Below are 26,259 nucleotides of genomic sequence, written 5' to 3' on the forward strand. Positions count from 1 at the left end.
AAATGGATTTCTTGGGATACATTTTATTACACAAAGCCCATTTATTTGCATGAAATAAATATCCATTGCTATACAGTTTCATAGGGGTGCCTTCTTAATTGATGTCATTACATGTATTGTAACATTTTTCATTGTCTATCAAGTCATTTTGTATCTTCTCCATCTAATTAATTTAGCTCAGAATATTTCAATCTGATGCGTGTACATTTCATTTCATTTTGTTTTGTGGTTTAAACTGCATGCATAAACAAACATTAGGCATATTCAGTGCAAGGCCTGTATAGCCAAATGGTTTCTGATTTTTTTTTCATGAATCTAATTTCCTATGCATCATGGAATTCTTGGCACTCAGAAAACAAGACTTAGCTGTCAAAAACAATTCTCAGGTACAACCAGGGCTTTTTTTGAGGGGGTGCTTGGGGGTACTGAGTACCGGCACCTTTTCCATTGTCTGCTAGAATTGACCCATGGTCCCCAAGTTTTAATGAAAGAGCTCAGGCTCTACACATAGATTCTGTGACTGGTTGCAGGGGGCCTGGCTATTGAGGGGAGGGTCCCTCAGTGATTACCCCCACCCCTGAAGGGTGGCCTAGCATTTGAGTACCAGTACCTTTTTCACTAGAAAAAGTGCACTGGGTACAACAGTAATCACACAGTTAAATTGGCATCAGGTTTAGTTAAAAGGCGGCAGTGTTAGGTAAGATTCTTGGGCACATTAAGAAGAATAGCAGAAATACAGCAAGAATAAACAAAGGCTGAGATTGTTAATTGTCCTTCCATAATATAAAACAGCAATAAGCTAAAAAAAATAAAAAATACCACGGTTATTTCTAACGTGCTGTAAAAATCTGATAGCCAGGCCACATTTGGTGGCTCAGTGGCAGCATTCTGTATTGATACGTGGAGGTTACCTGGTCTGATTCCCAAATCAGGTCATCTATACCCTAAGATTTGGGGCTAAGGATGTTGAGAGAGCCCTGTCAAGTCCCTGCTGGGGAAGAAATTCAGGGTCACAAAGAGTGACACCTAGTGGCCAGACTTAAATTCCATGGCTTAAGGGTTCAGAGTAGAGAGTTGCACGGGGACAGAAATCTTACCCATCCCCGCCCGTCCCTGCTAGAATCTCACCCATCCCCACCCGTCCCCACTGGAATATTGCCCATCCCCACCCATCCCCGCAAAAATTTAACCCATCCCAACCCGTCCCCACCCGTCCCCGCAAGAATTTAGCCCATCCCCACCCATCCCCGCAAGAATTTAATGGTACATAAAAGAAAATTCTGGTCAGCTCCCTCAGTCTCTCTCTGGATTTGAGCCACATCACTGTAGGCAAGGAAGGAATGGAAGCTGAAACTTAGAACACTCTGGTGTGCACATGTAAGATTTGTCTCTGATTTACTGGCACTGTGTGCTGAGAAGTCACCACATGCACGCGCCAGTAGGTCAGATGACATCCGATGCTCTTGCCTGTGTCAGAGTTGAGGTCTGCGCATCAGCCCGGGAGCAAAGAGGATTAATTGTAACATAGTAAGTGACAGCAAATAAAGACCTGAATGGTCCATCCAGTCTGACCAATAGTCACACTCATTATCAATTCATGATTAAATAAACGAGTGTGATATTATGTACTTTCTTTCGTATTACTGGAACATAGACCATAGAAGTCTATTTATGTTCCAACTGCTGGAGTTCTCGTTGAAGCCCACTCCAGTCTATTCGTCTTCTCATTTGTGGGATACAGACCATAAAAATCTGTCCAGCACTGTCCTTATGTTCCAGCCACTGAAGTTGCTGTCTAAGCCCTTTCTATCCCATCCTAAACCAGACTGCCATATATTAGACACAGACCGTACAAGTCTGCCCGTTATCGGCCCTAGTAATCACAGCCAGAGTCGCCATCTAAGCGTCACTTGACACATCCACACACATGCAGCCATTTAAGGTTAGGATTTTTATAACTTCCATTTTCTAATTAGAGATCCTCTGTGTTCATCCCAAGCCTTTTTGAATTCCATCATCATTTGTGTCTCTACCACCTCCTTAATGGAAGACTTTCCACATTTGTGCTGTTAAAGCAAGGAGGAAGAGGAGGAGGAGGAGGAGGAGACAGCACTCAAGGTACTCGGTAGATGAGAGGCTGATGCAGTGCAGCTTACACTTCCAAGGGAACCCCGCAGGACCTGCTTCCATCCCCGCGGGAACCCCGCAGGACCTGCTTCCGTCCCCGTGGGAACCCCACAGAACTGCTTCCGTCCCTGCGGGAATCCCGCGGGTTCCGCAGGATTCCCACGAACCCCGTTCCCATGCAGCTCTCTAGTTCAGAGAAACCTCTAGTGCGTGAACCCTGGCCTCGTGACCACTGTGTTGCAATAAGCCGACTAGGAGCCATGGGAGAGAAGCTCTGTTTAAATAGTGGAAACATGATGTCACAAAGGGTCCTGGTGCCAGAATCCCTGCACTGGTTCTGACTGAAGTGGAAGAAGCAAAAGAAAGGAAGAACTAGGGGGGCAACTTCCATGTCTTCACCCCCACCCCTAAATGTTTCCGTATGAAGAATAACATAGTTCACCTAAACAATGGAATATCACAGCTTGTTAATTAAACTGATGGAATAATACACTATAAAGTAATTTGCTAGCCTTTCATAGAGAAAAAGCTAGTGCTCACTAAAAACACTATACCCTGAACTACGTCTTCAACAGTTTGCTTATGTTGTTAGAGTAAATGAACAGGTGTTTTAGTTAAATGTTATGAACGATTTGTTTATGGTAAGTATAAATACCTCTTCCGCTGTCTTGTTGGTTCTTGAGTTTACAGTGTACAGACAACATTAAGACCCTGAGGTTTCTCAGAATAAGTTAAACTATGTATTTGAAAGCAGTGCAGGTAATTGATCCTCTGATTCACAGTCAGATAATGTTTGATTATGCCTTGTCAAATGTCTTTCGATATGTTCATTTTTCTAGTTTCCAAAGGTTGATATCATAGGCAGTTGCTCTGAAAAGGCAGCAAAACTAGAGAAAGGGCGAGGCATGAAATTCACCTAGGCACTTTTTGAGGATGGGGGGGGGGGGGGGGGGGGGGGGGGAAGGGGGCACCAAATCGGAGCAACATTTAAAATGGAGAAGAGAAAGCATCAAACTAACATCCTAGCCCATTTGAGAAATGTTTCTTTTTGGGCAAATGCATCTTATTTTTTTTTATAAATTTTTTACAATAATGTTTTCAAGCATACAATCTTGAAAGAAAGTGATATATATATATATCGTTAGAAAAAAAAATCATAATAATGCCATCATTTTTACAGAATTCACTCAAGTCCTCAAATAGGGTTCCAAGACTTAAACTAGAGGAATCTATTTTACACAAATTAAAAAGGTAAATAGCTATTTGCAAAGGATTATGGTGATACACTATTATTTTGATCCAGTTGTTGACTTAGAAGCAATTAGTTTGGAGAGATGAGGTGGATCAGTAAAGAAATATTTTACATTGTCAATCCTAATAACACACTTACAGGGGTACCTCAAAAAGAAAGTGCCCCCTGCTTGGACAGCTGCTGACAAATGCATCTTATTTACTGCAGGTTTCATTTTATACAATGGGATTTTTTTTTTTTTTACTAATTAAGCACATTAATGATATTAGTTCATTTTAGTAAATCTAGGCTTAGGGCATAGGAGCCGACTCTGTGGGTACTTGAGCACCCCTAATATTGAGGAAATTCTTTGTATGTGCCCAGGAAGGGGTTTATTTCCATTGGGCTTAGCACCCCTAATAATTTTGAAAAGTTGGCTCTTATGTCCTAGAGAAGAAGAGAAGGGGATTGAAAGAAAGATGGTTATAATGCACTAGGGTCAATCTACTACAGATACCTGTATATTGGTCTTCTTCACATGTAAGTTATAGCCTAACTTTGAACCTAAAGTAAGCCATGCTGTAGGCACGCTAGCATTTTTAGCGCATACTAATGCTAGAGACACTCATATTTACACAAGCTAATTTTTAGCAGGCACTAAAAATGCTAGCGCACCTTAGTAAACAGGGCCCAAAGTTGCTTATATCGAGCTATACCTGTTTTTCGTCATCTTGGGTGAGTCTCTTCATAAAGGAGGTTAATAAATCCTAATAAAGAAAGAAAGAAGAGTTAAATTTTATTTATTCTACAAATATATAGTTCACGGAGAAGACACCAATTAAATAATTATGGTCATATTTTTGTACTAAAGCCAAAATGATCAATTAAACACATCAACTCACTGTTGAACAGGAATGTCATCCTTGATAATTTGCTTCTTTCTTTCAAGCTCCCGTGTGACACATACAAGTATCTTACTTGGCTCAAGTTAAAAGAGCACGATGTTCAAGGGTCCCAGATTCGCTGTCCCAGAGTAAGAGAAGGTAAAGAAAAACACTTGTGCCATCAAACATTTTCAAAGCTTGCCTGAAATATGCTCTTCTCCGTTTTGACCTACGTTTTTATGCGTTTGTCAGAAGTCAAGTTGCAGGAGAAGTTTTTGTAGTGGACCTCATGCATTTGTTTCAGAACGGCCAAAAGACACAAGGAAAATCATGATGTTTCTTTCTTCATTTTTCAAGCCCAGAGAGGATCCAAAGTACAAATAAAATCTAGAAAACAAAAAGAAGCACCAGAAGCCTTCAAAATCGGGACACAGTTCCTTTAATGATATGACTTGAAAAACAATCTTCTGTTGATGACCTGACACGGGCCATGTTTCGGCACATAATGCCTCCGTCAGGGGTCAAATGTAATGTGACATCTAATGGATTCAATGTGCAGCAACGGACCTTTCTCCCATGCACATTACTAAGTTGTCTCTCAGTGCATCCAAAGCTAAGACCATCCCTTAGTTCAATCGATCAAACAGAATCGATTGAACTAAGGATCTTGTTTAAGTTCCTTTAAGATCTGCACCTTGATTCATAGGTTTATTTAGAGTGAAGTTCCTGGATACATGTTAAATTTAATAGATCTACCATCCAGAAATAGTTCCAGTTCTTCTCGATCCTACTTAATCTTACATTACCCAGATTGTAATGGCCTCAAATACAAATCTACCTACGCATCCAGTTTCTCCTTCTTGGGAACTCAGCTATGGAACACACTGCCTAAATCCTTAAGATCAACTCAGAATCATATAGACTTCAGGAAATTACTGACGACCACCCTGTTCAAGAAGGCCTACCCTCCAGACGTTACTTAGTTTACTTAATATCTGTTACAGCAAATATATGGACCTTAATGATTTTCTTTTATATTTTATTATCTTGTTGTTTTAGATGATACTTTTACGAACACAATTTTTACTATGACATTGTTTATTGATATTGTAGCATACCCTTGTTATTGTGTAAGCCACATTGAGCCTGCAACTAGTGGGAAAATGCGGGGTATAAATGTGTTAAATAAATAAATTAAATTAAATCAATTGAAATAAGGGATGGTCTTAGCTTTGGATGCACTGAGAGACAATTTAGCAATGTGCGTGGGACAAAGTGCCATTGCTGCACATTGAATCCATTAGATGTCACATTACATTTGACCTCTGATGCAAGCGCTGTGCGCCAAAACATGACCCACGTTGGGTCATCAATGGAAGACTGTTTTTCAAGTCATATCATTAAAGGAACTGTGTCACGATTTTGAAGGCTCTTGGTGTTTCTTTTTGTTTTCTTTCTTCATTTTTACCATGTGTTAACAATAACGGGTTCCTTTCACTAAGGTGCACTAATGGATTTAGCATGCACTAAATAATAAAAAGCCCATTATATTTTTTATTGGCGTCTTGTCATTTAGCACACACTAAATTTGATAGCGCACCTTAGTAAAAGGACCCCTATGCCTGTTAAAAATGAAACCAAATACAACTTAAAAAACAACAAAAGCCTAATGAAATACAGAAGAAAATAATGACTGGGATGCAGATTCTTTTTCCCAATGATTTCTATAGGTGTTCTGGAGGTATTTTATAAAGACACTTGGAGAGACGTTTTTGAAAGGACATCCAAGTCAAAATAGGGACGTCCATCCCGCATGTATTTTCAAACAGGAAATACATTGAAAATACGCAAGATGGATGTCTGTGTGCTGGAGGCATCCAGCATGAACAGCCATTTTACAAACTGGAACGTCCAAATTATGATTGAGGAAGCAAATAATATGGAGGTCTATATGGCAGCATTCTTAGAAAATGGCCACACAGACTCCATGCAGAGCAGAGGGGCAGCCTAGTGGACTTTGCAGTCGACTTTAAACCAAGGGACCCAGGTCCAAATCCCACTTTATTTCTTATTGTGGAATTGTGAGCCCTGTAGGAAGGGAAAAATATCTACTGTACCTGAATGCACATCAATAGACTTCAGACTTGCAGGTGACTTATATATTTATTTTATTTACTAGGAAAGAAGGCCCGTTTCTCAGAGCAATGAAACGGGCGCTAGCTTTTTTTTTTTTGGGGGGGGGGGGGTGACTCACATACGGAGAACAGTGGCGATTTTCCTGGGCCTCCCCGTGGCTCGTTGCGGTTGTAGCTGGTTCGTGCTCCGTCGCTGTTAGCGTTGTCTTAGCTCTGTGTGGGTGGCGATTTTCCTGGGCCGCCCTCGACGTCATCGCGTTTTGACGCAAGGGCGGAGCACAGGTGCAGTAATAAAACTCACCCTCAACGTTTGCTCCGCCCTCGATGTCATGACGTTTGACGCGAGGGCGGGGCCCGGTGGCTTCACCACCACGAACCTTCGAACCTGAAGTCAGTGGCTTGGCTTCACTGACGTCAGTGTCCTCAGAACGTTGAGGGTGAGTTTTATTGTAGCAGATTTTTATTTTTGTTACATTTGTACCCTGTGCTTTTAGTATTTTTTCTGTTCCTGGAGGGCTCACAATAAACAAACAAAAAAAAAAAATTAAGAGCTAAAGTGGGATTTGAACCTGGGTCTCTTGATTTATAGTCTATTATACTAACCACTAGGTTACTCCTCTGACGTGCTTCTTGCTTAAAGAATGCCTATAATACCTGAGGCTGTCATAGAGCCTGGTATCCCTTTTCAGTTTCACTTTGAGGGGAGAGGGAGGGGGACAGCAACCACTTGGTGATTAATCCCTCCACTGGACAGCTAGTCAATCAGACCACCTTTGTGAACTCTTGACATTCCTGAAACTAGTGGCGTAGCCACAGGTGGGCTTGGGTGGGCCTCGGCCCACCCAGTTAGGGCTCAGGCCCTCCCAACAGTAGCACTGTTGAGGATTCCAAGCTCCGCCAGCTGATGGTAACAAAAATGCTGTTCTCTACAATACTGTCACCTGCGCTTGCTCAGTTTTCAGCACATGCCTGCTGCACACTGCCAAGGTGGAGAGAAGCATTTTCCCGCCAGCTGAGATATTTTTTGGGTGTGTAGGGGGCGGGGGGGGGGGGGGGGGGGGGGGGAGAACACTTGGTGCCCACCCACTTCTTGCCTAGGCCCACCCAAAATCTGCTGCCTGGCTACGCCCCTGCCTGAAACAGGTCTAAAAAAGGGCATCCTCCTTTTTAATCGTGGATGTTTCTTTCCCTTTGGTAATCGTTATTTTAGGTCTTCCCTAGTCCTGCTCAAAACACACGTCATTGCTACTTGGACATATTGCAGTGTTAGATGTCCTTTTTCTGCCTTTGCAAAATTGGAGCTTGGATGTTCATACTCAGCTAAAAACAAATGTTATGAAGTGTCAGTTCTCAGCTCCTGAGAAAGCAATGATTGTTACACAAGATGCTGAGTTAGTAGGCTAACATGTGAGAACCAAACTGACAGTACAGGCCTTAGGCCTAGCCCTTAGTAACAGGCCAAGCATAGGAAGGCATATACAAAGCACATGGACTTCCAATTTGGCCTTTTGAGATACATGCTTCGAAAATAAACGCTGTAGGCAACTAAATAGGTGTGTCCTTGGTCTCACCAACTAAACAATCTTATAATGCACAAATTAGCATTTTGACAGCTAATGTTGTATAAACATGAATTAATAATTACAAGCTCAAGCATTTGTTTTCAAACAGGGCCTTCAGAAGAAGAACTTTTTATGAGAGGGGAAGCGCTCATGTGGCAAAGAAAAGAAAAACTAACCGAACGAGAAAGATGGCAAGAGAGGCTGCAAGAAAACTGGGAGAATTGTGTGGTAATGTTTAAAATGAAAAATATTTAACTAGGTTATACTCTGGAAACATTGCACTGCATTGGAATTGATGTGAATGTCATATTTGCTGAGAAAAATTTCTTAAGCAAAGACTCGAGTTTTTAAATGAGTCTAGTTTTGTTGAGGCCTGAAGGAAATACAGACCCTTATTCATTACTCTGCCAGGAAATAATTTTCAGCAAGAAGCAAAGAAATGAGACTATTGGACTGTCACTAGATTTGAAGTTCAAATACTATGTATTGATCTATCACACTATACATTTAGACCCTCATTCTGTAATCTTGCTCGGTGCACAAAATCGCACACGTAAGTTATAGAATAGGGGCCAGTTATGTGCTTAACTTAATTGGCAAATTAGCCACTAATTGGTACCTAATAACCACTAATCAAAGAAAATTGGAGTTAATTGACACTAATTTGTAGTAATGTGATTAACTGCAAAGTCATTATTTTAGAAACAGCGCAGAAAATCTATAGCGTGAAACTGTAAGAGGGCGTGGATGTAGAAGGGTATGGGGCAGGTCAGGGGTGGTCCCAGCACTTACACACTAACCCCTGGATTTGTATAGGTCTTCTAAAGTTGGGTGCAGATCAGGGGCGTAGCCAGACCTCAGCGGGAGGGGGGGCCAGAGCCCGAGGTGTGGGGGCACTGTTTAACTGCCTCCCCCCGCCACCGACCCCCCCGCCACTTTGGACCGCTGCCACAACCGCAAACCCCCCGCCAATTTGGACCACAGCCGCAAACCCCCCACCACCACCACTGCATCAGGTACCTTGTTTGCTGGCAGGGGTCCCCAATCCCCGCCAGCCGAAGAGTCTTCTTCAGCGCCGGTCAACTCCGGCGCCTTCCTTGTGGTATCATCTGTTTCTGATGCCTTATATCCTGCACGGGGCTACATGCACGATGCAGGACGTAAGGTGTCAGAAACAGGTTGATCGGCGCAGAAGAAAACTCTTCGGTTGGCGGGGATTGGGGACCCCTGCCAGCAAACAAGGTACCTGATGTGGCGGTGGCGGGGCGGGGGTGGTCAAATGTAGAGGGGGCCAGGGTGTAATCTGTGGGGGCCCATGCCCCTGTGGCCCCACGTAGCTACGCCCCTGGTGCAGATCCCAGATGCATGCATGCATAATTTAATTAGGCAATTAGGCACAACAATCAATTATTGGGGTTAATTGGCACTTAATTGGCAGTAATTAGGAGTTACGCACGCATCTGCCCTATGCCCTGTTCTATGTGTTTAAACTTCATAACATGCAACTCAACAGTAGGTGTGGCTACAGAAGGGGCATGGGCGGGTCAGGGGCATTCCCAGAAATTAGCAGTGATACTATAGAATAATTGGATTTATGTGTTGAACTGCCATCAGTTGGGCAGAAGGATTTATACCAGGTTACAGTAAGCATAAGTCCTTTGACCCAAAACTGGGTGCAGGAATCTGTGCTAAACGCTATTCTATAAATCTTGCTTAGCGCTAAGTGACCTTTATAGAATTGGCACTTTTCCCCGGGTTCTATATATCGTGCATAGCATTCCTTGCCAAAATCCAAGCGTATTCTAGAACAACACGCATAACTTGGCTGCAATTATACCTGCTCTATGGCGGTAACTGTGGGTGCATAAATTTAAGGTGGGCCGATATTGGGTTATCTTTGTATTCTATGACGGAATCTGAGCATCCAGATGCTGCTATAGAATAGGCTTTCACCACGTGCTTTCAGGGCCCCCAAAATAAGAATACAAGAACATAAGGAACACCTATTTGAAGCTTATTCAAAAGAGACAAGTAGACACCTACTTTTCTTCGGAACACAAGAGTTACCATACTGGGACAGATCGAAGATCGATCAAGCCCAGTATCCTGTTTCTAACAATGGCCATTTCAGGTCACAAGTATCTGGAAAAATCTCAAAACAGTAAAACAGATTTTATGCTGCTTATTCTAGAACTAAGCAGTGGATTTTTCCCCAAGTCCATCTTAATAATGGCTTATGGACTTTTCTATTAGGAAATTATCCAAACCTTTTTTAATCCCTGCTAAGCTAACTGCTTTTACCACATTCTGTGGCAACACATTCCAGTTTCATTACACATTGAGTGAAGAAATATTTTCTCTGGTTCGTTTCACATGTAAACTTTGTTGCATAAGCCTGAAAGGGATCTTAGAGGTGGGGGGAAGAAAGGGAGAAGACCGCAGATGGAGTAAGGCTTGCATCAGCACAATAGGTAGAATGTGTGGACCAAGGCGTCCACCTCTACTAACACTTTCAAGGTTTCTATGGCACCAGTTGAAAATGTTTCGAGTAAAGAGCAGCAAATTCCCTTTGTTTATAATATCACCTGATTCTACTTTTATTATCTTTCAGAACGTGAACCTTTCTTTTCAGTGCTTAGGGGATGAATTCCAACAAAATAACTTTCACAGGATCCTACGCAGATTAATTCGAGTAGAAAGACTTTGGTTGGTGGACAATTCCTTGACAGATCTGAGTGCCATAAAATTGCCAAGGTAGACATAACACCTCTGGTGACAGATATGAAATTTCATTATAAATCAAGACACTTTGATAAAGATGCTTTTATTAGTCTCCTCAAATCACTTTAAATGGTCAGAAATAGTGTTTAGACAAGAGCAGGAGCTACAGCCACACCAACAACAAAACACACTCAATGCTCAAAAATAGCTATGATTCATCAACTGACATGGCAGCAACTTATTTCACATGAACAAAACAGCTCATGGCTTGCCTGCCTCCTCATTGGTCTGTTGGACCTCCTTTATTAACATTTAAATGCTTACAATATCCTATATAATAATTTGCACCTCCGTCTGGCTGCCTGGGTTCGTAACATCTTCAGCCTCCAGGGTTAAAGGAAAGGGGAGGGGAAGTAGGTTTCGGTTTCTGAAGTTGAACAAGCAAAGGGGAGGAGGGGGAGATAACAGGTTTAACAGAGCTGTTCCAATAATGGAGATACCGAGGCCCAGATGCATTAAAGACATTGGTATTTCCCGTTCCCTACCGATTCCATAGCGAATCGGTAGGGAACGGGAATGCATCAACGATAGGGAATGCAAATGAGCTACTCGTTGTAGCTCACTTGCATTCTCTAGTCCTTCGGTACCTGAGTCGGAGAATCGGGACGTCCCTTTAGATTAGGCTCCTCTTCCTGGTCTCTTCAGCCAATCAAAGCGGGCTTAGCTGGCTGTTGTCAGCTAAATGCGCTCTGATTGGCTGAAGAGACCAGGAAGAGGAGCCTAATCTAAAGGGACGTCCCGATTCTCCAGCAACCAGGAAAATAGAAAAATTTCGCTGTGGAGGGGTAAGTGGCGCGGCGAAGACTAAATAGAAGGGGGAAAAAAACACGAGCGCCGGCAGAGCAAAAAAAAAAAATGCAAAAAAAAAGACGTCTCTCAGAAGCGCAGGGAGAGTACGTCCTTAAAGGACGCCCCTCACATGCGCTCCCTGCTTTTTTTTTTTCTTTTTTACCTTTTTTGGGGGCCCTTTTCCTTTCCGATTCCCTCACAGGAGCCCTAACAAGAGGTCAGACATCTCGTTAGGGTTCCTACGGTAAGGGAATCGGAAAAACGGTAGTGCATCTCATTATAATGGGCTGCAATGGTAGTGCAGCTCATTATAATAGCTTTTCAATCATTTGCATTCCGTTTTCGTTGCCTGCTACCGTGGCAGGGAAAATGCCCTTAGTGCATGCCCGGGGTGCACTACTTGCGTTTTAAACTGGCTGGAACCAGTTTAAAACGCAAGTTGTGGGCTCGTTAGGTTTTGTGCATCTGGGCCTGAGAGCAAAGCTAAATCAGCATGCTTGCGAAGCATGACCCCCATTAGTACACATGTCTAGCTCCCCCGGTGCTGCGCGGGAAAGGGAAGGGGGGGAGGGAAACTCCCGCGCCGCTCGCTGTCAACAAGAGGCTCCCTAGCCCTCGTTGGCAGCTTTTATGCTTTCCCCTGTAGCCCTGCCCCTTCCGGCTTCCCAACCAACGGCAAGGGGGTCTCCTGCAGCGTCATCTCAATCGCCGATGGGGAAGCCGGAAAGGAAGGGTCGCTCTGACGCAGGAGCTGCCGGGCAGCAGCCGTCATGTTATGTGCGGCTGCTCGGCATGCCCCTCGCCGGCCTACCTTACTAGAGATACTGAGAGCAAAGCTTTGATGGTGTCAGCATGGTCCGTTGCTGTTGTCAGCTACTGTATGAGCAGAAGCGCAGCCAGGTTGACAGCACGGGGGGAGCGAGAGTGGTGCAAGAGCGGACTTCTGCAGGCGCTGGCACACATTTTCAATGCAACACATTGAGAAAAAATAGGCGCCGGAGCTGGCAGAACTCCGTTTGGGGGAGCGACCGCTCCCCTGGCACCCCCCCCCCCCGGCTGCGCCACTGTGTATGAGGCACACACACATTATTTCTCTGTCACACTCTCTCTCACACTATCACACACACTCTCTCTCACACACACACACACTCTCTCTCTGTCTCACACACTCTATCTCCTAACGGTTCCCTTAAAAACATTATCGCCATTACATGATAACCTTGCTAGCGCTCGTTTCATTTGTTTGAGAAACGGGTCTTTTTTTGCTAGTTTGTAATACTTTAATGCTTAAATGTTTCAATAAACTTGATAAAATATAGAACAAATCAATTTAGCTTTTCATTTTCACTTTCAAGTCCCGATCTGCTGCCAACACTGACCGTGTTTCGCTAGGCATTAAGCCTCAAGCTTCATCAGGGTGCGGACCTCCACCAATATTGACAGCTGCTTCACTCAGTTGCATTAAAAATATTGTAAGTATTAAAATGTTAATAAAGGAGGTTTAATGTGACCGATGAGGAGGCAGGCGAGCCATGAGCTATGTGCTCATGTGAAACGAGTTGCCGCTGAGGTCAGTTGACGAAGGATAGCGACAAAAATGGTATGGGGTTTATGTAGCAAGACGCACAAGGAGAGATTCGCTGACCTGAACATGTATACCCTAGAGAAAAGGAAAAACCAGGGTGATGTGATACAGACGTTCAAATATTTGAAAGGTATAAATTCACAGACTAGAATTTTCCAGAGACGGGAAGGTGGCAGAACTAGAGGGCATGAATTGAGGTTGAAAGGGGGCCGACTCAGGAACAAGCCTACCCAAATGACCCAACTTAATCCACGAACCTAATCCACACCACTAACACTACATAACTCATCTCTTCCTCTCATCCTTCTCTATATAATTGTGTTATCTATGTGATACTTTGTACCCATACATTACGATACATACATTATGTTACCTCTGGGATACTTTGTATCCATACATTGTGTTATCTATGTAATACTTTGTACACATGCATTGTAAGCCGCACTGAACCTGCTATTGAGCAGGAAAAAGTGGGGTATCAATGCTACAAATAAATAAATAAATGTCAGGAGAGGTGAAGAGGCAAATGGTAACTGAATTCAAAAATGCATGGGATAAACACAAAGAAATCCTGTTTAGAAGGAATGGATCCAAAGAAACATAGCAGAGATTAGGTAGCAACAAAGCCAGTGTTGGGCAGTCTTCTATGGTCTGTCTCGCTGCACCCTACGCCTGGAATAAACTTCCTGAGCCCCTAGGTCTTGCCCCATCCTTGGCCACCTTTAAATCTAGAATGAAAGCCCAACTCTTTAACATTGCTTTTGACTCGTTTACATAAGGTATGATTTGATACTTCATATGTATACCTGATCTTGATTTGTCCTCGCCATTTTCAGGGTACAGATCATAGAAGCCTGCCCGGCACTGTGCTTGTTCTAAATTTCTGAAGTTGTCGAAGTCCCTGAAAAGTTCCACTCCAACCCATCCAAAACTATTCATCTACGATCAGGGCACAGACTACTACTACTACTATTTAGCATTTCTATAGCGCTACAAGGCGTACGCAGCGCTGCACAAACATAGAAGAAAGACAGTCCCTGCTCAAAGAGCTTACAATCTAATAGACAAAAAATAAATAAAGTAAGCAAATCAAATCAATTAATGTGAACGGGAAGGAGGAGAGGAGGGTAGGTGGAAGCAAGTGGTTACAAGTGGTTATGAGTCAAAAGCAATGTTAAAGAGGTGGGCTTTCGGTCTAGATTTAAAGGTGGCCAAGGATGGGGCAAGACGTAGGGGCTCAGGAAGTTTATTCCAGGCGTAGGGTGCAGCAAGGCAGACCATAGAAGCCTGCCCGGCACTGTGCTTGTTCTAAATTTCTGAAGTTGTCGAAGCCCCTGAAAAGTTCCACTCCAATCCATCCAAAACTATTCATCTACGATCAGGGCACAGACTACTACTACTACTATTTAGCATTTCTATAGCGCTACAAGGCGTATGCAGCGCTGCACAAACATAGAAGAAAGACAGTCCCTGCTCAAAGAGCTTACAATCTAATAGACAAAAAAAAAATTAAGCAAATCAAATCAGTTAATGTGTACAGGAAGGAGGAGCGGAGGGTAGGTGGAGGCGAGTGGTTACAAGTGGTTTGAGTTTATCTGTTTGGGCAGACTGGATGGACCATACAGGCCTTTATCTGCCATCATCTATTTTGTTATTATGACTGATCAGCACCTGTTTTTTTCATATAAAAGTTTTAGCCAAGACTACCACACCATGGCCATAAATTTCAGTGGCATCAAGCCACAGGTTGTCAGGAGATTAAAGAAAGCGTTGCACTTCTAGTTTTGATATCTGGCACAATCATAAATCCTGACTCAAATCATGAGAAGATAAAAGTCCTCCATGGGCTGCCTGATAGTGTAAATAAGCTTCAGAGCTGAAAACACTAACCTAGATTATCAAGTTGTTCTGCATTTTGTTTTCCACATCACATGTTTCAGCACTTAACTGTACAATCTTCAGCTAGATTTAAGCATGAAATGATGCAAAATAATTTTTGCCCTCTTTAGATGCAAAGAATTAAATGTCAGCAAAAATCACTTCACGTCCTTTAAACAGCTGCCAAAGATACCTCAGATTCAACATTTGTCACTGGCCGAAAACAACATAGAGACGCTGAGTGGTCTTTCAGATTTGAGACAGGCTCCACTGGAGTCGCTTGTCCTAAAGACTAATCCATGTGAGTTCCAAGAAAACTACCGACTTCAGTAAGTCTCCCATTTGTTCAGTAACAAAAGCTGTGCATTGACCCTGTTCTGTTGTATTTTCCTTCCTGTATGTTACTAAGCAGCTCAGCAAAGCGTACATTACCAAATATTTGGTAATTACAATATCAAATATTTTCAAGTTTTGAAACTGTGACAGCGTTGTAGTTGCTCTATTAGTCTACTTGAGTTTATAGAACTTGATCTATTAGTCTACTTGAATTTATAGAAGTAAGTAAGAGTCAACATGTAAGCTGTGGATGATACCTTTTTAAGGGGTCCTATTACAAAGGTGTGCTGAAAAATGGCTTGCGGTAGTGTAGGCGCAGGTTTTGGGTGCACGCCGATCCATTTTTTAGCGCGCCTGTAAAAAAGGTCTTTTTTTGCCAAAAATGAATGTGCGGCAAAATCAACCTTACCGTCAGCCATTGACCTAGCGGTAAAGAATCCGGGTGGTAACGATCTGCGCACGTCCAGTACTTGCACCCGAAAATAAAAAATATTTTTCAGATGCGCGTATCGGACGTGCGCCAAAAATGAAATTACCACAAGAGCCATGTGGTAGTCGGGCAGTAACTCCATTTTGGTGCACCTTGGTTGCACGTAGACGCTTACGCAGCTTAGTAAAAGGGCCCCTAAATCAGATTTACTCAATAGACCTGTGACTAGATTTTAAGAATTTCACTCCCTTCACTGACCAGATGAAGGGTGTATAGTTCAAGCAGAGGAATATCCTAGTGCAGAATTCCCAAACCTGGTCCTGGAGACACCCCAGTCAATCAGTTGTTCAAGGTATCCACAATGAATATTCATGACAGGGGCGTAGCCAGATGGTCAAATTTGAGTGGGCCTGAGCCCAAGGTGGGTGGGCATGGAATTCACACACCCCCAATCCCCCTCTGGTTTGCTCCTCTCTCCACCCTTCCATGCCCACAGACCCCAAGTATTAAATACTTGAGCAGGAGGGGATCCCCAAACCCTGCTTCCTGAAGATTTCCTCCTCCTCGAGCAGCCTCAAACTGATGCTGCTACCGGCTTGTCGTGCATGCTCAGTGCTTATGCATGTGTGAAAACTGAGCATGTGCAGAAGGGCTGGTCTCCAGGTAAGTGCCGCTGGCTGACATTTGGAAGAGCGATGGTGCCCACGGAGAGAAAATCTTCAGCTGGCAAGGTTTGGGGATCCCCACCAGCCACAGCAACAGTGTCACAATTTTGGGTGGGCCTGAGTCCAAAGTGGGTGGGGCCTGGCCCACCTGTGGCTACACCACTGATTCATGAGAAAGATATGCAAGCACTGACTCCACTGCCTAGAAATCTCTCTCGTGAATATTCATTGAACAGCGTTCCATTATACGTATACACTCAATAATTACTTGTAATCTGTATTTCATACACTTTCTCCAACAACCGTTGTCTTTTAATTATCAATCTTTATTAGATACTTAACTCATTAATTGATATCATTGCCGTTCACATATTTTAAAACGTTTTACACAAACAACAAACACAACTCACTCTTACTCTCACTCACACTTACTAACAGAATCACTTCTTATACTAATTGCAAATTCTAGAATTTCTAATACAATTGTCACTTTCATGTTCCTCAAAAGTCATTTCCAAAAAATAAAGTTCAGTAATTTCTCCTCTTAAAGAAACAGTTTGTTTCCCAGGAAATAGTTCACTTCAACTGGTAATCCGCATTAATCTGTTGTTTAATGCTCTCATAACTCGGAGTAATAAAACCACTCCCTTCCATCTAATTGTCTTCAGTATTCAAGGACTTTAACAAATCTTCATAATCCATAAATGGCCCGAGGATCACATGACTATTCTCACCACTTCAGCTGATGGCGACTGACTCCATACTGGTTTCTTCTTGTTGTAGCGATTTACCCATATCTACACCAAGAATATTCATTGAGGATATCCTGAAAACCTGACTGGCTGGGGTGCCTCCAGGACCAGGTTTGGGAACCACTGGCCTAGTGGTCAGGCTGAGAACCAAACTTCAAATCCTGCTTCTCCCACTGATGCTCCTTGTGACCTTGGTCAAATCATTTTACCCTACATTTCCTTAGGTATAACTTAAGATTGTAAACCCACTTGGACAGGGAAATAATTAGGGCACCTGATTGTAACTTGCCTTGTGGCGGAATCAAAGCACACAGTATGTTGCTCAGAAACTCTCTGAAAAAAGTTGGGTACGCACATGCATTAAGAATTTAAAGGCAAACGTGTGCAAAAAAAACCTGGTGAAAGTGGTCACCCCTAAAATATAGGCATGAATTTGACCTGTTTTACATAGCCACATGCTTTATTATGGAATTGCCCTCTAAGGACTAGATTCAGTGAATGACACCCAAATTTGGGCACCAAAAAAATACGCGCTGAGTGCTATTCTATAAACAGCTCTCCGAGTTGGGCACTGTTTATAGGCTAGTGTGTAGTGCCAGATTTACACCAATTGAAACCTGGTGTAAATCCTCATGTGTAAATTAGGAGCTGATCCCCTGAATTCTATCAATAGAAATAAAACAAAATAAAACATGGAAAAGAAAATAAGATGATACCTTTTTTATTGGACATAACTTAATACATTTCTTGATTAGCTTTCAAAGGTTGCCCTTCTTCATCCGATCGGAAATAAGCAAATGCTGGTAGATGACAGTATATATAAATGAAACATTAAAGCATTCCAGTGACAGTCTAACAGGATGGGGGTGGATAGGTGAGAGACAGGAAGTGTCGGGTGGATGAGGAACAGGGAGATATGCATGGAGACAAGAGGGTGAGAAAACAGTACAATTGTCTCCATGGACCCTCTTGTCTCCATGCATATCTCCCTGTCCCTCATCCACCTGACTCTTCCTGTCTCTCACCTATCCACCCCCATCCTGTTAGACTGTCACTGAAATGCTTTGATGTTTCACTTACATATACTGTCATCTACCAACATTTGCTTATTTCCGATCTGACGAAGAAGGGCAACCTTCAAAAGCTAATCAAGAAATGTATGAAGTTATGTCCAATAAAAAAGGTATCATATTTTCTTTTCCATGTTTTATTTTGTTTTATTTCTATCGATTACCTTTAAAAGTGGACTAACACGGCTACCACACCTCTCTACCTGAATTCTATAATACTGCATCTTTAGTGAAGGTCCCTGAACCAGCCATGCCCCTCCCACAGCCATATGTACCCTTTTCAGTTGCACACTAAAAAGATTTGCATGCACAACTTTATAGAATAGTGCTTTGCAAGATGAGTGCGCAAATCTAAATATTTATAAAGATAATGATTAATTGAGATTTGCTGCTGCCTGATCCTTTAAATGATAACGTAGTCATTACATCAACACGTCTCCCTTTTTTTTTCCCTCCCCCAGGGTATTTTCAAGTTTGCCAAATTTAAAACTGCTGGATGGGATTCCAAAGTTGCCAGAGGATTGGCCACAAGCAAAAAGCAATTTTTTTTCAAACATGTGTATAATATTGTAACAAAGCTATTAAGGTTTTACACCGCATCATCGCTTTAGTCCTCAAATAGGGATGTAGTGGAAGTGGGGAATCCCCACCCCAAAGACCTCTCATGTTATTTGATATACTGTTTTATTGCTGTACTGTACATCTTTATAATAAATCAGATCACTATTTTACATGGATTCTGTTTGCAAAATATGAATGTTACATACTAGCATTAAGAAGGGAAAAATATGGAAGGTCCTGGGCCAGATCCTACAAGCCATTGATCACCCCCCAAAAATTCACAGCCCTGAAACAACTCACTGGAATAAACAATGCACAGTATTGCAGCCAAACCACATGATCAATGAATACTATTTTTAAGTGGTCTCCATGTGAAATATCATGACTATATGGATGAAAAAAAAAGTAGCTTCCTTTGACGGCCTGGCATACTTTCCACAAGTTGGAATGTTGACACATTACCAGCAGCGTAGGAGACTGTTTAATTGGGTGGTGCACCAGAAAATGTATTCCTCATATACACATCACTGCATAAGTGCTCAAGGCACAGAGAAAAATAAAGCAGCCAAGCAATAAGTGGAGGAGTGGCCTAAGTGGTTAGAGCACTGGTCTTGCAATCCAGAGGTGGCCGGTTCAAATCCCGCTGCTGCTCCTTGTGATCTTGGGCAAGTCACTTAACCCTCCATTGCCTCAGGTACAAACTTAGATTGTGAGCCCTCCTGGGACAGAGAAATATCCAGAGTATCTGAATGTAACTCACATTGAGCTACCACTGAAAAAGGGGTGAGCAAAATCTAAATATAAATGAAAACCCTAGAACATTTGTCAAAAGAAATAAAAGCTAAGACCAGTTCACAAATGTACTCTCAACAAGGAAGACAATAAAAGGTTAAAACAATGACAAAGGCACCTTAGAAAAATCAATTCACAGTCTACCCTGGCAGTATCCTTAGGGTTTCTACTAAGTAATTTTGAAGGTCTGAACAATCCTGGTGCCGATTTCTTTTGCTGCACTGTATGTGATTCATGTTCTGTGATGAACATTCCTGGTCTGTTGCATTTATTCTCAGTCTTCCTTCTCTTGTTGCTAAAAAGATACGTCTAGACTTGATGTTGTTATGAAGATTTTTTTGTTGTTGGTAGACAACAGTGATATGTTTTCCTATCTATTTCCCTATTCTGTCCATTTCTTACCACTGCAGACCCTGAAAATAACAGTGCATGAAAATGCTAAAAACAAAGAGAAGTGTATTAAAAATCTCTTATTGAAATGTAGTATAATACTCAATACTATATAGCAATGGCATAGCTACGTGGGGCCACGGGGGCCTGGGCTCCCGTAGATTTGGCCCTGGACCCCCCTGCTGACGACCCTCTTGATTCCCTCTCCCGCCGCCAACCGCCATCGCCTACCTTTGCAGGCGGGGGACCCCAAACCCCGCCGGCTGAGGTCCTCTTCTTCCGGCGCAAGGCTTTGTTCAGTTTCCGAGTCTGACGTCCTGCACGTACAACGTGCAGGACGTCAGACTCAAAATGAAGCCTTGCGCCGGAAGAAGAGGATCTCGGCTGGCGGGGGTTGGGACCCCCGCCAGCAAAGTAGGCAACGGCGGCGGGGGAGGGTTGGCGGCAGGAGGGGGGGTCGAGAGGGTCATCGGCGGGGGGGGCTCAAAGTTGGTAGTGGTGGTGGTGGCGGTAGCAGCGGCAGGGGGGGGCTAAAATGTGCCCCCTCACTCAGGCTCTGGACCCCCTTCACACCGAAGTCTGGCTATGCCCCTGCTATATAAGCCTGAACATGATGTAAAAATTCACAGTGATAGCAAGTAGAGGGCATCAAAGTGCGTGGGGGAGGAGGTGGCACCTTGTGCAAGAGGGAGGTGTGTCCTTCTTTCCCCCCACCCTTCAAAGTGAGGCACCTAATACAATACTGCCCTTTCATGCCACACCAGCACAGCTGCATTAACCACACTAAAGCCATTATTTTTGAAGCATATCCATGTATAAATAATGGTGTTTGTACCAATTTCAGAAAGCCGCTATTCACATGTGCAGTTCCAAAGGGGTGTGGTTTGGGTAGGACTAAAATCTACACGTATATTCCCCATTTTGTAAAGGCAATAAACACGTCTGGAGAAAAATGTCCATGTTGGGCTTTACAGCAGCTTAAAGACGTGCATTTGTTTTAGCCAGGGCTGTACATGGTGGATTAAGGAGCCCTTTTACTAAAGTGTGCCAAGGGCATAGCCAGATGGCCAATTTTGGGTGGGCCTGAGCCCTCAAATTTGCATGTGCGAAAACTGAGCATGTGCAGAAGGGCCAATCTCATTCTATTAATAATATTAACAACATTTTTTGGTGGGGGGGGGGGAGGGGGCCATCACCCCAAACTATGCCTATGGCACATATTGTTAATGGCTGCAAGCTGTTCACCCTGGCAGTAGATGCTGCCCCTGCATGACATGGTCTGTCGCAAGCAGAACGCAGTTCGGTTATCTGACTTGGTCCAGGGAGGCAGGTTCCACCACTGCAGGTGATTAGCATTGCACGAACACCAGCATGCACAACTGATGCTACACCCATACACATTGCAATCCGTGCTAAGCTCATGAACTGTTTTATGCCCACAGGGCTATTAGAGTTTGTTCTTAGAAGTTGAAGGAAGTTTTCGAGAACGCATCATGCTCATAAACGGTTTCACCTTGTAGCACTAACAATGTCATTCTGGGCCATGATTTATAAGTGGAGCCCATGTTCTAGTTTATCAAAAAGAATTAAACCACAAATCTTTTACCCTGAACGTAATTACTTCTGCTTATGAGAACATTAGTTATAAAAAGTTTTCTTTACCAAAGCAAAACTATCTGCTTGTGCCTGGCACTGTACAGAGAATAATTCATATGACACATATCCAATTCAGTATGATTGTCCACAATGCAATTAAGTTGACCTTGGAAAACCATAAAGCACTATGATTGTCTATTACTACTACTGCTTATCATTACTAGAGCTACACCGTGTCTAACATATACATGTATGAGACAGTACTTTCCCCTGGACTTTACAATCTAGTTATAATGCACAGGAATTAAGTGGTTTCAGATCATGAACATATTTTAAAATGACAGGGCTGGGGATCAGGAAGAGACAGGTTTGAAGGTTTAAAGGCCACCTCTAAAAGATAGGATTTGAGACGGGGCATAACATAATATCTTAGGGAGACTACTCCAGCTTTGTGGTACATGAAGAAGGAAAGAGCACAATCAAAAACTGATCACAGAAGAAATAGGCAGAGATAAAAGCAGTTTTTCAAATGAACATAGTTTATGAAACAGTAGTGATGCCAAAATAGCAATTTTGGGGTGGGCATAAAATATCCTTTCTTCCTCCCTTCCAGCTCCCCCAACTCAACTTTAAAATATAAATGCCTACGCTAGCAGGGATACCCTGCCAACTGAAGACCTCTTCTAAAGGGCCCTCAGCACCGCCATCCCATGCATGCATGAAAACTGAGCATGTGTGGGGTGCCGCTGTTGACTACTGAGCTTGGCAGCAGGGAATTCTTGGACCTTTAGAGGAGGTTTTCAGCCTGAAGGACTTTGGTTTCTCCCTAGCTACCGCAATGGTATACCACTCCTGGGTTGGCCCCTACCTACTACTACTACTACTATTAAACATTTCTATAGCGCTACTAGACTTATGCAGCGCTGTACAAATTAACATGAAAAGACAGTCCCTGCTCAACAGAGCTTACAATCTAAATTGGACAGACGAACAGACAGCTAGGGGTGGGGAAATTGCAGTGGTAGGGGTGATAAGTGAGGGTGTTGAGTAAGAGAGTCATGGTTAGGAGTCGAAAGCAGTAGCAAAGAGGTGGGCTTTAAGCCTAGACTTGAAGACAGCCAGAGACTGAGCCTGACGTACTGACATACCTACCTATGGCAATGCCACTGTTAAGAAAACAGTATCAAGGAGTTAAGAGTGATAATGAGGACCTGCAAAGTAAAGCCACATGTAGCTGAGTAGGAGAATTTTGAACTCTGTGTAGGAGAACTTGTGTGATCACAGCATCATTGAAGGTGGGGATAATGGTTGCAATGGAAGATGAGAACATGATAGATGTAAGGGATGACTTGAGATCTGTGTTGCTAGGTAGGAATGGATTCAGAGGAATAGAGAGAGCAAGGCTTTCCCAAACTGTCCTGGGGACTCCCTATACAGCTGAGTATTGGAGACTCAGGGGTCCTTTTAGTAAGGTGCGCCGAAAAATGGCCTACTCTGTTATAGGCACGTGTATTGGACATGCACAGGTCCATTTTTCAGCATGCCTGCAAAAAAGGCCCTTTTTTGGCCAAAAATAGACGCAGCAAAATAAAAAAATTGGCCTGCGTCCATCTTGGGCCTGAGACCTTAACACCACCCATTGACTTAGCAGTAAGGTCTCAAGCGCTAACCGGGCGTTAATCATCAGCATGCATTGCCGATTACTGCCCGGTTAGCGCCATGCAGTAGAAAATTAAAAATATTTTCAAACCCACGTATCGGACGTGCGTAAAAAAATGGAATTTCCGCTGTAGCCGGATGCACGTAGGCACGTAGGAACCAATCACAGCACGTTTAGCTCGGCTACACGCGTTGTGATTGGCTCAGGGACTTCCAGGTCTCTCAGCTGAGTGAAGCACTGCCCAAAAAGACGTTTTTATTATTGCCGGGGGGGGGGGGGGATGACGGCCAAAATGGACGTTTTTTTTTATTGGGGGGCGGCGGGGAGGTCAGGGCTGCGGGAAGCTGTCATTTCAATGCAGGGGGGAGGGGGAAGCGGTGGCGATCTCGGGGGGGGGCAGCGATCTCGGATGTCCTTGGCATGCACAGAGCAGCCAGCATAACGCTTGGCTGCTCTGCGCATGTTCCACCGGCCGATTGGCTGACTGTTTAACGATGGAATAGAGAATGCAAGTGAGCTACAACGAGCAGCTCATTTGCATTCCTATTCCTTGATGCATGCCCGTTCCTTACCGATTCGCTAAGGGAATCGGTAAGGAAAGGGCTTTAACGAGTCTTTAGTGCATCTTGCCCCTAGTGTAATGCAGTATAATGTATAGAGCATATGAGGGACATAAGAAACAATCTTTGGAGGTGAGTCAGGTTTGGAGTTTGATAAGTCTTACAGGATAGAAGAAAGGAAGAATAAAGATGCCCAAAGCAGAGGATAATAATGTACAAGAAGATGCTTTGTTAACAGATTCAGTAGTATAACAAAAGATGAGACAGTAGTGGACAGGATACAAGACAAATAACCCGCAGATTTGCTATGTTGTTGTTAGTGACTGGACAAGCCTGTGGAGGATTAAGTGTAAAAGTTATCAGGTGATCAAATATAGGAGGAACAGAGAGAGAATGGGAAAAAAAGACTAGACTACAGTTGGTATGGCATAGTAGAGAGAAAATGAGGAGGTTAAGGCAAATTGTTTTGAGGTGTAGCAATCATAGGAGTCATCAGTATGGAAGTAAAAGTCCTCAGGAATAAAGAAAGGAGAAAATCAATCAAGGAAACAGGAAAACCAGGAGTCAAATTTGATGAAAAAGGAGAAAGGTAAGAACCAGGGTAGGAGGTCTTGCCTGGGAACCATCAGGAGGGAAGGGAGATCTGTCCCCAGAACACTTCTGATACCTCTTAGTCTTAATTGCATAATTTTGGCTGTTGGTAGAGGTGTCTGGCCAAAAGTAATGGGGCTGGTGGAGCCAAATTTTCAAAACCAATGATTTCTGAGGTTAACTCTGAAGTTAAACTAATTTTGAATACCACTTCATTGAAGCAGCTGTATGTCAACTGCTGATCATAATTTCCTGCAGCTAGGGATATAGTATCTTGTTGAATACTATATATTTTATTTTTGTTACATTTGTATACAAGGAGCTGCCTGTGCCTGAAGTGGGAATTGAACTCAGTTCCTCAGGACCAAAGTCCACCACCCTAACCACTAGGCCACTCCTCCGCTGTTGCTACTATTGGAGATTCTACATGGAATGTTGCTATTCCAACATTCCATGTAGAAGTCGGCCCTTGCAGATCACCAATGTGGCCGCGCAGGCTTCTGCTTCTGTGAGTCTGACGTCCTGCACGTACGTGCAGGACGTCAGACTCACAGAAACAAAAGCCTGCGCAGCCTTCTACATGGAATGTTGCTAGTGGAATAGCAACATTCCATGTAGAATCTCCAATAGTAGCAACATTCCATGTAGAATCTCCAATAGTATCTATTTTATTTTTGTTACATTTGTACTCTGCGCTTTCCCACTCATGGCAGGCTCAATGCGGCTTACATGGTGCAATGGAGGGTTAAGTGACTTGCCCAGCGTCACAAGGAGCTGCCTGTGCCTGAAGTGGGAATCGAACTCAGTTCCCCAGGATCAAAGTCCACCACCCTAACCACTAGGCCACTCCTCCACTTGTATTTGAAAATACAAGTTTTAATTGGATTCAATATCAACTCCCATGATTTGGGTTTTCTAAATCTTTGAGCACAATGTTGAAGGATGGTTATTTGATCTACAGGATCCATTTTGGATGGACTTAATTTTAATATGTTACATTTTATTCATTTTATTTATTTTTAGATTATATTTTCATCTAAACTTTGGTTTAGCTTGACGAGAGCATTCTCCTGCTTTTGCAGATGACATACATTTAAATCTAGATTTCCCCCAGTGGTTGAATGCCAATATCTGTCTTTTCTTCATGTTCAATTGTAAAGCGCTGCGTACGACAGGTAGCGCTATAGAAATGTTTTATAGTAGTAGTAGTAATATTAAATTAAAAAATAAAAAGAGGAGACAATGGGCCTTGGGACATCCCAAAATTTGGGGCCAGGCAAAAGATAAATGCTCCCCAATCATAAATTTATTAGGTAGTGAAAAATTCCCAGTTTTACATTTTCAATAACTTTACAGTAAAACCAAACATAAAAACAATAAACAGGGAAAGGGGAATGGGACTTCATATACCACCTTTCTGTGGTTTTTGCAACTACACTCAAAGCGGTTTACATAGTATATGCAGGTACTTATTTGCAGTGGCGTTCCTAGCGTGGATGGCACCCGGGGCGGATCGCCGATGCGCCCCCACCCCGCGAAATGACACCCCCCCGGGTGCATGCCGCAGGGGGGGGGGTGCCTCGGCACACGCCTGTGGGCTCCGACTTCGCTAGTTCACTGCAGCTCCCTCTGCCCCGGAACAGGAAGTAACCTGTTCCGGGGCAGAGGGAGCTGCAGTGAACTTCACAAAGTTCGCGAAGTCAGAGCCCACAGGCGCGCGCCGCGGCACCTCCCAGCGGCGTGCACCCGGGGCGGACCACCCCCACCACCCTCCCCCTTGGTACGCCACTGCTTATTTGTATCTGGGGCAATGGAGGGTTAAGTGACTTGCCCAGAGTCACAAGGAGCTGCAGTGGGAATTTAACCCAGTTCCCCAGGATCAAA

General features: G+C 43.4%; 1 protein-coding gene across 1 annotated transcript; it reads left to right on the forward strand.

Moving 5' to 3' along the window:
• The first annotated feature begins 332 nt into the window (after positions 1-332).
• On the forward strand, positions 333-15,305 carry LOC115478373. The gene is made up of 5 exons (XM_030215672.1): positions 333-386; positions 4,308-4,401; positions 8,049-8,167; positions 10,551-10,693; positions 15,104-15,305. Exons 1-5 carry the CDS (start codon positions 333-335, stop codon positions 15,303-15,305), a joined length of 612 nt encoding a protein of 203 aa, XP_030071532.1.
• Positions 15,306-26,259: the final 10,954 nt, after the last annotated feature.

The sequence above is a fragment of the Microcaecilia unicolor genome, chromosome 10, assembly GCF_901765095.1.
Source record: "Microcaecilia unicolor chromosome 10, aMicUni1.1, whole genome shotgun sequence".
Lineage (NCBI taxonomy): Eukaryota > Metazoa > Chordata > Amphibia > Gymnophiona > Siphonopidae > Microcaecilia > Microcaecilia unicolor.

Excerpts from the sequence above, each read along its gene's own strand:
- LOC115478373 (XM_030215672.1), top strand. The coding sequence starts at position 333 with ATGGAATTCTTGGCACTCAGAAAACAAGACTTAGCTGTCAAAAACAAT. Across the intron at positions 387-4,307 it reads CTGTCAAAAACAATTCTCAG|CTCCCGTGTGACACATACAA; the intron begins GTACAACCAGGG and ends CTTTCTTTCAAG. Across the intron at positions 8,168-10,550 it reads AAAACTGGGAGAATTGTGTG|AACGTGAACCTTTCTTTTCA; the intron begins GTAATGTTTAAA and ends ATTATCTTTCAG.